Source organism: Gekko japonicus, unplaced genomic scaffold, assembly GCF_001447785.1.
Source record: "Gekko japonicus isolate JY-2015 unplaced genomic scaffold, Gekko_japonicus_V1.1 scaffold50, whole genome shotgun sequence".
In the NCBI taxonomy this organism is placed as follows: domain Eukaryota; kingdom Metazoa; phylum Chordata; class Lepidosauria; order Squamata; family Gekkonidae; genus Gekko; species Gekko japonicus.
In genome coordinates this window covers 1033964-1046775 of record NW_015164666.1, presented here as the reverse complement: position 1 = coordinate 1046775, position 12812 = coordinate 1033964, and the positions used below count along the sequence as shown (strand labels likewise).

Sequence of the window (12812 nt, the reverse complement as noted above, 5' to 3'; positions counted from 1 at the left end):
TCACCTGCTCACCACTTTAATGCCGGGCAGCTCACAAAGTAGAATTTTTGCTCACAAGACTCCACAGCTTAGAGGGAACATTGCTCCCGGCCCTGGTGTTCCTTGGAGGTCTCCCACTCAGGTCCTTGCCAGGGTCTGCCCTGCTTCGCCTCCGAGATCTGACGAGGCCGGGCTTGGCTGGGCTATCCAGGTCAGGGCCCTCTGGGGCCATTTCCGAGCCTCAACTGGCCGTAGTGCTTTCAAGGTTTGCGGTTGGGTAGGTGGCCTGCAGGGCAATCCTAAACAGATGTGGGAAGCTGGTGCGTGGCCATCCGTGCGCGAGTGGCGCATTCCCACGGCCCCCGCGCCTTGATCGCTGCATCAAGCACCAAACGAATGGGGTGAGGCGGGGCTCCTCAAGGAATCGCCCCCTGCCGAGGGCCTCCTTGTATCCAGACGAGAGACCCGCGGGCGGTCCTTTCCCAGGGCTTCTGGGTGAAAAGGTGGGACCCCGCAGAGCCCCGGCCAGAGCCGGCGGCGGTAGCAGCGCCTATAGCTTCCCACTGCCTCCGTGGCCGGCCACGCAGGGGCTGCTGCCAGTCAGTGTGCCCACGCCCAGCCACAGGGCTCCCTCCTCCCGGCAGTGGCCGTGGCACCCCCGAAGCAGGTGTTGGGACTGGCTCCGTCCTGATCGCCCTTTGCTCTCCCCCCCCCCCCCCCGCAGAAACTCGCCTTGTACTCGAAGATGCAGGAGGCCGCCGCCGAGAGCGCCAGCAGCGCCAGCAGCAGCTCCTTCTCCAGCCACGCCGCGCCGGCCAGCATCAAGGAGGAGGAGTGCAGCCCGGAGAAGGAGCGCCCCCCGGAGGCCGAGTACATCAACGCCCGCTGCGTCCTCTTCACCTACTTCCAAGGGGACATCAGCGCCGTGGTGGACGAGCACTTCAGCCGGGCCCTCAGCCAGCCCAGCAGCTACTCGCCCGGCAGCGCCAGCGCCAGCGCCAAGGCGGCCAGGAGCTCCAGCTCGTGGAGGGGTGAGCGGACACGGGCCGGCCGGCCCCTCGGCCCCGGGACAGGGGGACGCGGGCCTTCGCCCAAGCCCTGCTGCAGCGCCTGGCTTCCAGACTCCAGGCTGTGGCTGCTTCCGCGGCAGGGACCACCTTTCCCTCCGCTTTGACATCCCAATTGGGGGGGGGGGAGAGGAAGCAAAGCATCCGCAGGAGTCATCGTGCCCTGATGGTGATCCAGTGGCCCTGCCCCAGTCCTCAGCATGCCTACCTGTTCTTCCTTGGAGGGGGGGGGGGGAAACACAGTCCAAGCATATTACCATGTGCACTGGACAGGACGGCGGCTTTCTCCAGGGTTCCACCACCCACACTCCAGCCCGTTACATGCCCTCAGCCCTTCACCACTGCCAGTCCCCCTGCCAGCTCAGTAAACGGTTGACCAGTAATTGCTGTTCTGCCACGCCGCTGTACTGCTATGTCTCAACCGCTCCAAAAGCCCTCTGGCACTACGGTGGTGGGAAACCGTCGCTGAGAGAGGAAAGTATGCATGACATTCCCTGCCCGAATGTTTTATCGCCGAGGCGCAGGCTTTTGCATTTGCAGCAGCGATGACTGCAAAACTGAGAATCCCCGCCATGTGGAAGCAGACAATATGCAACCCCCCCCCCCAAAAAAAAAGCATTAGATTGTCAGCGCTGGGTAGCGCAGGGAAGAGACAGCCAGCCAGATGTGAATTTTAACCAACAGCTGAGGTTTCTAGGAATATATTTTCTTAATTGTAACCTAACCCCATTGAAGGCTCCATGGAGTGAGCATCCTAGCGGAAAATTCTTGCGGAGCATTGCTCCTGCAGTTCTTCTAAGGAGAGATGGTTTGCTTGAAAAGATTTGTTCAGGTTGCAGTTTTTATGTGTCGCTTGTGAACAGAAGTTCCCTAACAAGTGCATCACTAACACCTCAGCATCTGGACCCGGCAGATGGAAGAATGGTTTTTCCTGTGCTCTCCCCACCCCCCCATTTTTATGGAAACTCTACTATATGGAAAATATCGCGAGAAAAAAAAGTCCGGGGGCACCTTAAAGTTTAACATGAAAGCCATCAGATTTCACCTGTAAAAATGCCCCCTGTTTGGTATGGGGAGAATGGAAGTATGAGATTTAAGGCTTGCCCTTAAACGACTCCTGAAAACTCACTTCATGTGGAATTTCAATGTAACCATCCTTTCGAAGGGACGGAAATCAAATAGGTTAAATAGCTGTCGATTCTTTCATCGCGGAACGGATGACAGTTCAAACGAATGAGAAGTCCCAGTAGATAGGTATAAGATAAAGGGGAAAGACAGCGCAGTTGAAGTGTGTATGTGTGTCCCCGATGTCTGTTCATGTGTGAAGGGAAGGGTCTTAGCAGCCTGCCTGGGTGATTGTGGTCAGGACTGGACCCAGAGACTCCAGAGGAAAGGGCGTGAGGTGAACTTGCACCTTTGATTCAAAAAGTGTAGGAATTAAGGCGTGCATATGCATAATGGCATGCTCCCGCCAAAGGTAGACACTTTAATAATAAAGTACGGCACTTAATAGTTTAGGCACTTTAAGTATGAAGTAAAATCCCTCCCACTGAGATCAGTGAGAGGTAAGGTGCTTCGCTTTGGCTGGGTGGTGCCCCCATGTGATTGGGATGGGTTGTAAGGTTTGTATAGAAGGAGCTGGAACTGTTTAGCAACGAAGTAAGGTGATCTCTTGTATTGGGCAAGTTCCACAGAACTCTCTTGAAAAGTTAGCCTGAAAGCTGATACCTCTTCAGCTCCTAGAAGATGGTCCAGTAAAAGAGCCCCTTTCTGGGGATTTGTATTTCTTTTGTAAATCATTCGCTCTTTTACACAGCTCATTTGCTGAGTGAACAAGGCAAGAAGTTTTTATCAATTATTTCTTTCAGGTTTTTAGAAAGCGGTGTCTTTTTTTTTTTTTTTACGCAAAGCCGCGTCTTTCTGCTCACTTTGGCTGCAGTCACACACACTAATTAATCAGTTTTCAATCCATTTTCAGTGCACTTTCCAACTGGATTTTACTGTGTGAACTGGCTAAATCCACTTGGAAAGTGCATTGAAAGTGGGTTGAAAGTGGATTATTTATTGTGTGTGACCACAGTCTCAGGGAAACTCGTTTCCCAAAATCCCCAGAAGAGAAAGCGACTCTGGGGTGAGAAGCGGCTGGTCCTCAAGGGAAGAGCGGATGTTGGAATCCGTAGATTCGTATGCTACGCCTTCCTTCCTCTCTGCGGTTAAAGAGGTGAGGGGGGGGCTTTTGCCAGGAAAAGAGCGCTGCCCCCCCCTTGGGATCACGGCGCGTTGTTCTCATAAACCGGGGTGTGTGTAAACGGGAACCAGCTAGGGATGCGCTAGTTATAGGGCTGGCAACTGTTGGCCTCTGAGCTTTTTACGGGGGGTTAATATACGGATGTTAGCAGATGCTAACTTTTATCCGTAGGCAGTGCGAAGTGTCACTCACTAGCCAGAGCGAGATAGGAGGGTGTTTGTTCTTTCTTGGCCAGGTGGGGATACGATTCGACACCACGCTATCTTCTTTTGAAATTCAGGCTCAGTGGCACCTTTAAGACCAACAAAGTTTTATTCAAGGTATAAGTTTGCGTGTGCTTTTTCAGTGTATCTGAGGAAGTGTGCCTGCGCAGGAAATTGAACTTTGTTGGTCGTAAAGGTGCCACTGGACTCAAACTTCGTTCTGTTGCTTCAAACCAACCCAGCTCCCCACTTGAAAATTCGATCGTCTTTTGAAATGTTCCACATTTATCGAGAGGAGCGACCGAACCGTCCTTGCATTAACCGAATGGAAATCGCGATTATTTGAAGAGCATTTCAGGGAATACTTGACAATCGCCAGTAAATGCCGCTGAAATCAATTGGATAATTTCAGCTCCCAAGTCTCTGAGACTGAAGAGCTGGGAGAATTAAAAGGGGGGGGGGGGGGGATATTACTTGCACGTTTCACAAAATAAATGCATTAATAAAAATAAAAGCCGATTGCTTTCACTTCTACATTTTGTCGTGGAAGTGCACGTCCGTGTGACCGCATGTATTCTAACTGATCCCGAAGAAAAATGATTGACTTGTTTTGAAGACAGTCGCAGCCCAATCCTATGCAGGTGTATTCAGAATTAAGTTCTACGTTGTGCACAGGACTGCAGCCCGCAGGGATTTCTTTTGTAGTGCTGCACACCGCCAGAAATTATTTGGGAATGACTGAACCATCTGGCTAAATGGTTGCACCGACTCCAGCTGCAGTTTTTCGCTCAGGTCAGATCCTTTGAAGTTCCGCCGGACTTGTTCCTGGATAGAATCGGGCTGCACAACTATAGGCTTAATTTCAAAATTACTTTGTAGACAAAATGGATTGGACTTGCCCAAAGTGAGGTCCAGTTTCAAGGCCCTTCGCTCCAGAGAGTTCGCAGCGTCTCGCCTCGCTATTTTTGCTGATCAGAAACTTTAAACGTTTAGCTTTAAAAACTCCCTGCTCCAGGTATCCAGACCTTACCCCAAGATTTAGGAGCGTGGAAAGCTCCCGATGATAAACCATTTTTTTAAAATACCATGATCACTCTCACACACACACACCCTTGCTTATGTTCCTGTTCCGACAGGAGAGTACCACTATTGGGTGAAAGTGAGATATTGAAAAAATGGTATTTAGCAGATAAATAGTCCAGCAGAGCCTGAGTAAAATAATTCAGACTGAGAGTCCGTGTGTGATTAAAATATAAAGTTTTTACTAAATTCTAGCATGGGGAAGGGTAACTGAGATGAAAATAACAACAGAGCTAAAGGCTACATCCTTACACTACAAAGACAAAACTAGAAGAGAGTTATGGCTTCTCTTCTTCTTCTTGAGAACAGCAAACAAAGACGGGAAGAGAGCCTTAAAATGCTAAAACACTTTGACACTTTTGTCCCAATCAAACTCCTAGATCAGGGAGAAAATTCCCGGGCTTCTTACAGCTAAAGAACATTGGTTACATGAGAAACATGTGACTTCCTGTGAGTAACATAAACAAACATTTAACCCCAGATATACTGAGTGTTTTCGACTTGTAATACCCAACAACCACAGGCTGTGGAAAGTGGGGGCGGATTGTTCAAGCAGGACATGATAGACGAGGGGAAGCCCTCAAGATGCAAAAAGTCGACATTCAGATCTGCTGAGAGAGACTTGTAGTTTCATATAAATTGCCCTTGATTAATCTCTATTAAGCACTGAGTGAGATGGGTGAATCTCTCGTGTGAACATGCTTAGATTTTGATGCGGCTGTAACTCTGGAGTGGTTATTGAAAGAGTATAACCCTGGAGTGGTTATTATCCCACCCCAAACCACCCACCCCCAAACCCTTTAAATCTTCGGCCTGTTGGCAGCGGTGAGCGTTCATTTCCTTGCATTAAACATCGGTGTTTAAAGTATGAAAGCGCGTAGGCGCATTTTTAAGCAAGTGCGGTGGGAAAAGGGGATTGGAACTTCCCATTTGGTTTTAAAAACAAGGAAAAGCAGCCAAAGGTAGCTGAAAATGGGGACAAAGGCAACTTTTCAGCTGTTCCATATCGCCTCTAGTCCTCCAAGCAGCTACGCCCCGCAGGAATCACGACGGAATCCCCTGCAGGGCTTCGGAACTAGCAAGTTGTGGGATCGGGTCAACCTGTCACCCTCCCTCTAAACACATGTTTCTCATTATATAATTAGGGGGAGGCATGATTTTTGTTTGTTTCAGTTCAGGAACGTTTATTTCCAGCTCAAACTATATAAACTCTGTATTTACGCAAGCCACTAAATAGAGTGGGCTTTACTGAATTAAATATGCCTAGGATCTTATCTGTGTTAGCTGACTGATTTCCCACGTAATATTTACTTGTTTAGGCCTACAAGCCTCGGCGTCTCTTGACAACCAACCCGCCTGTGCTGCCACAGGCTTTATGGGCATTATGAACGGGGGGGGGGAGCCGGGAACTAAGAAGCTCCGCGAGGTTTTCCTTTGCACGTTGGCCGCCCCTAAAGGAAGGAAGGCCTTGTCCGGGTTCACTTCCGCTTTAGACTGCGTTGCCTTCCCGTTTGATAATGCCCTTTAACGCCTCAGGAATTAATCCTAATTGCGTGTTTTCGTTGCGAACTCTCTCTTAAATGTATGAATGGTACAATCGCCCCGCACCCCGTAGACTTATGGGTTTTCTCTTGTCCAAAAGTACTCTGGGAATTGTAGTTCTGGGAGGAAGACGCGGGAATTAGCAAACTACATCACCCAGGATTGTTTGCAAGAAGTTATCGTTAAACGTGTATAAAATGGGCAACCCTTATTTATGTATACGGCCATCATCAGACACGCTTCAGCTGAGGACCTTCCGGAATAAAAGTTCTGCGTTTATAGAAGTTTTAGGATCTGGAGTACAGACTCACTTAGTAGGGCTTAGCGCTCCAATCCATTTTTTAAAACCTAGATCTTATCCCGGAGAAATAAAGGTACACGACAAAATTGTTTCCATGCACACTTTCCACTCAGCTGAATCTTCACTGTTTGGGGCTCAGGGAGAAGGGGATATGTGGCTTCCAGTCAAGTCTGATGTGTAAATTGTTCTAAAGAAGAGAGTCTCTCAGGCTGCTGCCACACACGCTAAGTAATCCACTTTCAGTGCACTTTCAAAGTGGATTTTGCCAGTTCACACAGTAAAACTCCACTTTGAAAGTGCACTGAAAGTGGATTGAAGTGGATTACTTAGCGTGTGTGGCAGCAGCCTCAGATGAGCACATGAAGCTGCCCATCAGAACATTGCTTCATCCAGCTCAGTATTGTGGGTTCTGGTTGGTAGCCACTTTCTAGCAGACAAAGCTTCTTCCCACTATCAACTATCTGAGAATCCTTTTTAACTGGTTATGACAAGGATTGTATCTGGGACCTTCTGCATGCAAAGTACGCTTTTTATAGCTGAGCCACAACCTTCCATCAGGTCTGAATCTCTCTTCCTAGATGAATTCCTAATTAAGAGCTCATACAAGCTCAGGGGATATGTGGCTTCCCCTGATCCCCACGCAGCCATGAAGTAGCTTGAGCAAAGTGGAATCTCCCATCCTAAGCTGCTTGACAGGTTCTTGCAAGGATAAATGAAATAGCACCGTTTATGTGCTATCCTGAGTGCCAAAAGGAAGTAAGTGCAATGAACAAAGTACATCAAGGAAGATTTTCCTTAGATTTTATTGTGTAAGTTATTATGAACCCCAGAGATGGTTTTAGGTGGTTCTGTATCCAGGTGATCTCTTGGGATCAGCTGTTTGTTTTCTACAGGACACCATTATCTCCTTCAAGGTCTACTGGCAACTCTGATTATCTGTGCCAATAATATTGGCATACTCTATAGGAAGCATATCTCCTAGGGATTGCTTTGCATTAGTTTGTATGTGAATCCATGATGGACTAACTCTTCAAGGCTTCATTGTTGATAGCGTTCTTTTAATGCTGCTGTTGCTTCAAGATTTATCAAAGTTGTATTAATATTCTCATATGTTAGAATAACCTTTTTCTCCCTAAATGGTGGTAAAATTGAGAAGATGCCAGATAATTTCACACAGAATTATAAAATTTATTTGTCCCATTTGTGGCAAATTTAAATGTCATTATGGGACAAGGTATAAATGTAAAATCAAAGTTTTATTTAAGATTTGAGTAACAGGCTGAGTTAAGATTCACATGTGAAAGTCAAGTCAAGTAAAGATATTTTAAGAATCGTGGAATTGTTCTCCAAACAGACAAACATTTTTCTGTTCTAGAGTAAGCTCTGAAAATAATGGTGTTCAGTGTAGTTCAACTTCAGTGGGGAAAAGTCATCTGTACGGCAGGGGGAAATATCCTTGGATGTGAATATTGTTAGAAAGCAGGAGTTAACCATTCAAATGAATATTCTAACCAATGCTACTAAAAGAACTTTTAAGCTTCTCTGCTGCAATGTGTGACTTATATGGATATTTGTTATATGGGATAGAACTCAGAGGGAAGACATTTTTAAACTGTGTACACATTGAAACCAATGTTAGAGTTAATGTGCATATTACAAGTGTATGGTTGCCAACCTCCAGGTGGAGCCTGGAGATCTTTCAGAGTTACATCTGATAGCCAAATAGAAATCTGTTCCCCTAGAGAAAATGGTTGCTTTGGAGGGAGGGTTCTATGGCAGTACACTCCACTAAGGTCCCTTTTCTCTACAAATGCTGTCCTCCCCAAGGCTCCAGCCCCCACATCTACAGGAATTTCCCACCTGTATTTGGTAACCCAATGCAGACATGGGAAGAGCATCTACCAGCCTTCCTCAGTTAAGTATGAAAATGGTCTAAATTTGCAGTTACACTGGAGATCATGGAAATATAAACAGAGATTTGTCATTTGTAAAAATGGCTTGGGTTTTCCTAAGGCAAAGACCCCCCAACCTTTTCCAGCCTGCGGGCACCTTTGGAAATCTGACTCCACATGGTAGGCACAGCCACAAAATGGCTGCCACAGCTTACCTTTAGTCACACCATGATGATCCTTGTGCTGTGCTGGCAGCTGCTGCCAAAGCAGTGTTTTAAAAAATCTGCACCACCAATCAGACTTCCAATGGCCAACCAGAAGCCTTGTTGGGCAAAAGCCCCACCTGGCCCTACCCACTTTCTAAGAACACTGTCCTAAGATAACATATTTGGATTCTTTCTGTGAGCCACACCTCCTGTGGACAAACAGGGGGAATATGCTATTTATTTATTTAGTTCATTTATATCCCAACTTTCTCACCAGTGGGAACCCAATGTGGCTTACATCATTCTCCTATTCTCCATTTTATTTTCTCCACAACCCTGTGAGGTAGGTTAGGCTGATTGGGTGTGACCAGTCCAGCAAGCTTCCATGGCAGAGTGGGGATTTGAACCTGGTACACCTATATTCTAGTCCTACACTCTAACCACTATACCACATCATTGGGTCAGTATAAGTGACAATTAGCAGAAGTCATGCATGAAGAGGACACCCACCCTTCTGCTGCTGTTCTGATGTTTTCTCCTCCATCTTCCTTTGTCCAGATGGATCATTCCCTATGAGTCAACGTAGTTTCCCACCCTCCTTCTGGAACAGCACCTACCAGCCTTCCTCGGTGCCTGCATCCCTGGGAAGCCCACTGGCAGCCACTGGCCACACTGAACTGCCCTTTGCCACAGCGGACCCTTATTCACCAGGTTCATTGCACAGCCATCTCCACCAGGGTGGTCCAGAGCCCTGGCACCCTGCCCACCACCACCATCACCACCACCACCATCACCCATACATCGGCTCACAGGGCTCCTCCTATCCCCGCCCCACCACTGTGCACGAGGTCTACAGTCCACACTTCGACCCGCGTTATGGCTCACTGTTGGTGCCTGCGGCTTCTGTGCGCCCCCATCGCCTCACGCCTGCTTCCGTGCCCACGCCTGTCAGCCCCCAGTGTGAGCTGGGCAAGAGTGAGCCTGCTACTTCAGCATGGACAACACCGGCACCTTTCCCCAGCCCAGCAGGGGAGATGGCACAGAGCCTAGGCCTCAATGTGGATGCAGGTAAGGTCCGGCAGATGGAGTTTTCTCATTCTGGCTCTCCCTCTCTTGCTGTCTGAACCACTTGATGATGTTGTTGATGATGATGATGATGTTAGGAAAGTGGGTAGGAGAGCATCAGCAATAAAGCCTTCTTGCTCTGCCTCAAAGCAATGAAAGCTTAGGATGTGTAGAATGCATCTCCCATGCCATAAAGGGCAGAATTACACAATAAAGAAAGCACCGAGATGTTGCTGCTTCATTTCTATGTTTCTTGCAACCTATGAGGGATGTGTACTTTTTTATTGCAGTAACAGTTCCTCTCTTTTTCTTCAGTGCCTTCTGAGATTACTGATAACAAGTTGTTTTCCCATCAGAGCAGTACAGTGCGTGGTTTCTAGTTTAGTGGGTCAGTAAAACTAGGGAATTCCTCTGCCCAAGGCAAGAGTTTTGGATTCTACGATTACAGTGATTGTGGCTGCAACCAGTGATCCACCAGAGGCCTAGTTTTAAAGTGAGCACATCTGTTGTGGATCTATTTTATTCATGTACTTTATTTTTATTCCCTATCCCATCCTGAATAATATTGCTGAAAGTTGTATTAAGGAGAACTTAATTTTTGTAGGGCTTGCCGGGGCAACTATGTTTTGATGCTTGGTTTACATGTAGATCTAAGTCCTGGCATTCATTCATTCATTCATTTATTTTGGAGACATGATGGGCAAAGCTGACCGCAGTTTGTTAAACAGATCTGAGGGGAAAGACAGTGATCGGCATTCCTGAATTCTCTCAAGTTGTTATCAGTTTGGACTTGACTTTCCTTTTCACATCACTCCTCCTTCTCAACCTAAACCAACCACTTTTTATGCTTTAGAAAGGCTACATGCGCTAGAAAGAAAATGGCGGTAGTGCTCATCTTCTCCTGTCCTTATCTTATACCCTTCCCCCTCCCTCCCTTTCTGTTTTGTTTTATTTCAATTTTTCTCTCCGTTCTCAGGTTTGCAGCCTCAGGATAAAAGCAAGGATCTCTATTGGTTTTAGACCTGCCTTTCCATCTCCTCTTACCCTCTAGTCAGATCTCTGCCTAAGTAAGACTGCTGACAGAGCTGAAATCGAGTCGGTTTGTAACAGCTTCTGATCTTGGTTTACAGCTCGCCGGTATTCCTTCTGTGGTGGATCCCTCCTGAGCTGAGCTGCTGATTCTAAAGCTCCTCCCACCAAGTCCTGTCTTCCCAACCCTGCACCATTCAGGATCTCATGTCACATTTCAAGGACAAGAACATGGGAAAGGCCATGGGGGCTAAAAGCTGCTTCGACTTGACATTTCAGCAACAGAACCTTACTCTGGGGGTGAGGAATAGGACAGGCTCTCTTTTCTCTTCACTGTGAAAAGCAAAGCACCATGGCTACACATCCAGAATCGTGGCTAAGCCACTTGAAGGAGTTGGGAAACTGACGTGGATGTCAAATTACTGACTTTGGGAAACAAAAAGTGTTTGTTACTGGTGATGACAGTGTGAACTGTTCTTTTTTTATTGACATTTTTAAAAATAAAAAACAACTTCTTGAAAGCAGCATGAGAAGATATGCACATACTAGGAATTATATTTTTGTCCTTTACACTGTATAAACAAAGGGGAAATTCTAAACTCTGAAGCACGTGTGACATTAACAACAACAGAAAAAGAAAAAGGGGCAGCTCTTCAGGCCACAGTGATGAGTGGCAAGCGACTAGCATGAGCCATCTGCCTCTGGGCTTGAATAAATGCAGCTGTTCTATAGACAACTGTTTGAACTTCAGAAACTTGACAACCAAGGAGGCACTTCTCAGAATCTGGCACAATAATTGTATTTGATAATACATGCATACATATGTGTACATATATATAAGTGTATATATATATATATATAGTTTTTATACAAGGAATGTTTTATGATGAAGAAGAGACCCTTCCATAAGGGGAAAAAAAGAACCTTCATGAGAAGAAAACAGGGAGGAAAGTCATTAAGTAGACACGGAATCTCATTTCACTTGAGCTCTCTCTGTATGTATTTATGTTGCTATCTTTCTGACATCATTGATCAAGGGGTTGGGTGTCTCTCTCTTAAGTGTAATCCCCTTTTTTTTAAGGGGGGAATTTAAGAGGTGTTTCTTTGTAGGAAAACTACATTAAAGATGTCTCCTTTCACCCTCCACTAGCATGATTTTTGTGAAAAGCTAAAGCCAGAGAGGCACAAATTTCTTAGGCACAAAAGAAAAGACTCAAAATATGAACTGGAAACCGTTTTGACTGATAAGAAACATCCCCACATTGAAACATTCTTCATGACTGTTACAGGCAGGTTGAAAATGAAATGTGTTTTACATTTTGCTGGAGTGGGCCAAAAATAACCAGCACAATAGAAGCCCTGTGTGTGTGTGTATTGTAGGCTTCTATATATATATATTGTAAACTGCACTGCAGCGGGTACCAGTACCACTGACAGTGCAATCCTAAGCAGAGTTACACCTTTCTAAGTCCATTGAAGTCAATGAGTTTAGAAGAGTATAGCTCTGCTTAGGATGCCACTGTTAATGTGTCAACTGTTGTCCATGTTCTCCAAGCCCCATCCACATATGGGTAGGGCTTATGAATAACAGACAGTCGGCATGCAAGGTCTTATCTGCTCTTTGCCGCCTGCTTTCTTCTGCCCATCCTGTCTTCTCCTACAGGGCAGGTAGCTGAGCTCCTTTCCTAGTATTTATTAAAATATTCCTCTCCCACTCTTTTACTTGTGTCTCAAGGCATCTTACAATTTCAAATTAAAACCACACACAACACAATAAAACTCTATTTGTAGCCTCTCCCCAAAACATGCCTGAAGCTCAAATCCCATTAGAAGCTCAATTAACTAAAAGGGCCTAACGGCATCTTCTCTCAACTTCTAAGGGTGGTGCCCCTCCCAGAGGCAGTCAGGTCCACAAGCTGAGAGCCACTATTAAAAAAAGACTGGGCTCTGGTGGATGCCAAGTGGATGGCCTTAAACATTCCCCCACCCTGGTTAGCGAGAACCATTTCTACTCGGGCTCAGACTTTCTTGATGACTGTTCCTATTTTACAGAACAGGCTTTCTGGAGATGTAAGGGAGATTTCAGAAGCTCTGTAAGGCACAGCTTTTCTGATGTGCTTTTCGTGGCTTACGGGTGGTGGGTCAGTTATTATGATGGGATAATCAGCTTGCTCTCGTCTTGTTGTTTGTATTGTGGTTT

At 46.4% G+C, this 12812-nt stretch overlaps 1 protein-coding gene across 1 annotated transcript; it reads left to right on the top strand.

Annotated features, from left to right (window-relative positions):
- Positions 1-697: 697 nt before the first annotated feature.
- VGLL2 (vestigial like family member 2) lies at positions 698-11422 on the top strand (the record flags this gene model as incomplete). The annotated part of the gene is made up of 3 exons (XM_015409071.1): positions 698-1010; positions 9077-9586; positions 10714-11422. Coding segments are annotated over 3 exons (864 nt in total), but the record flags the coding sequence as incomplete, so codon positions are not given.
- Between the last annotated feature and the right edge of the window lie 1390 nt (positions 11423-12812).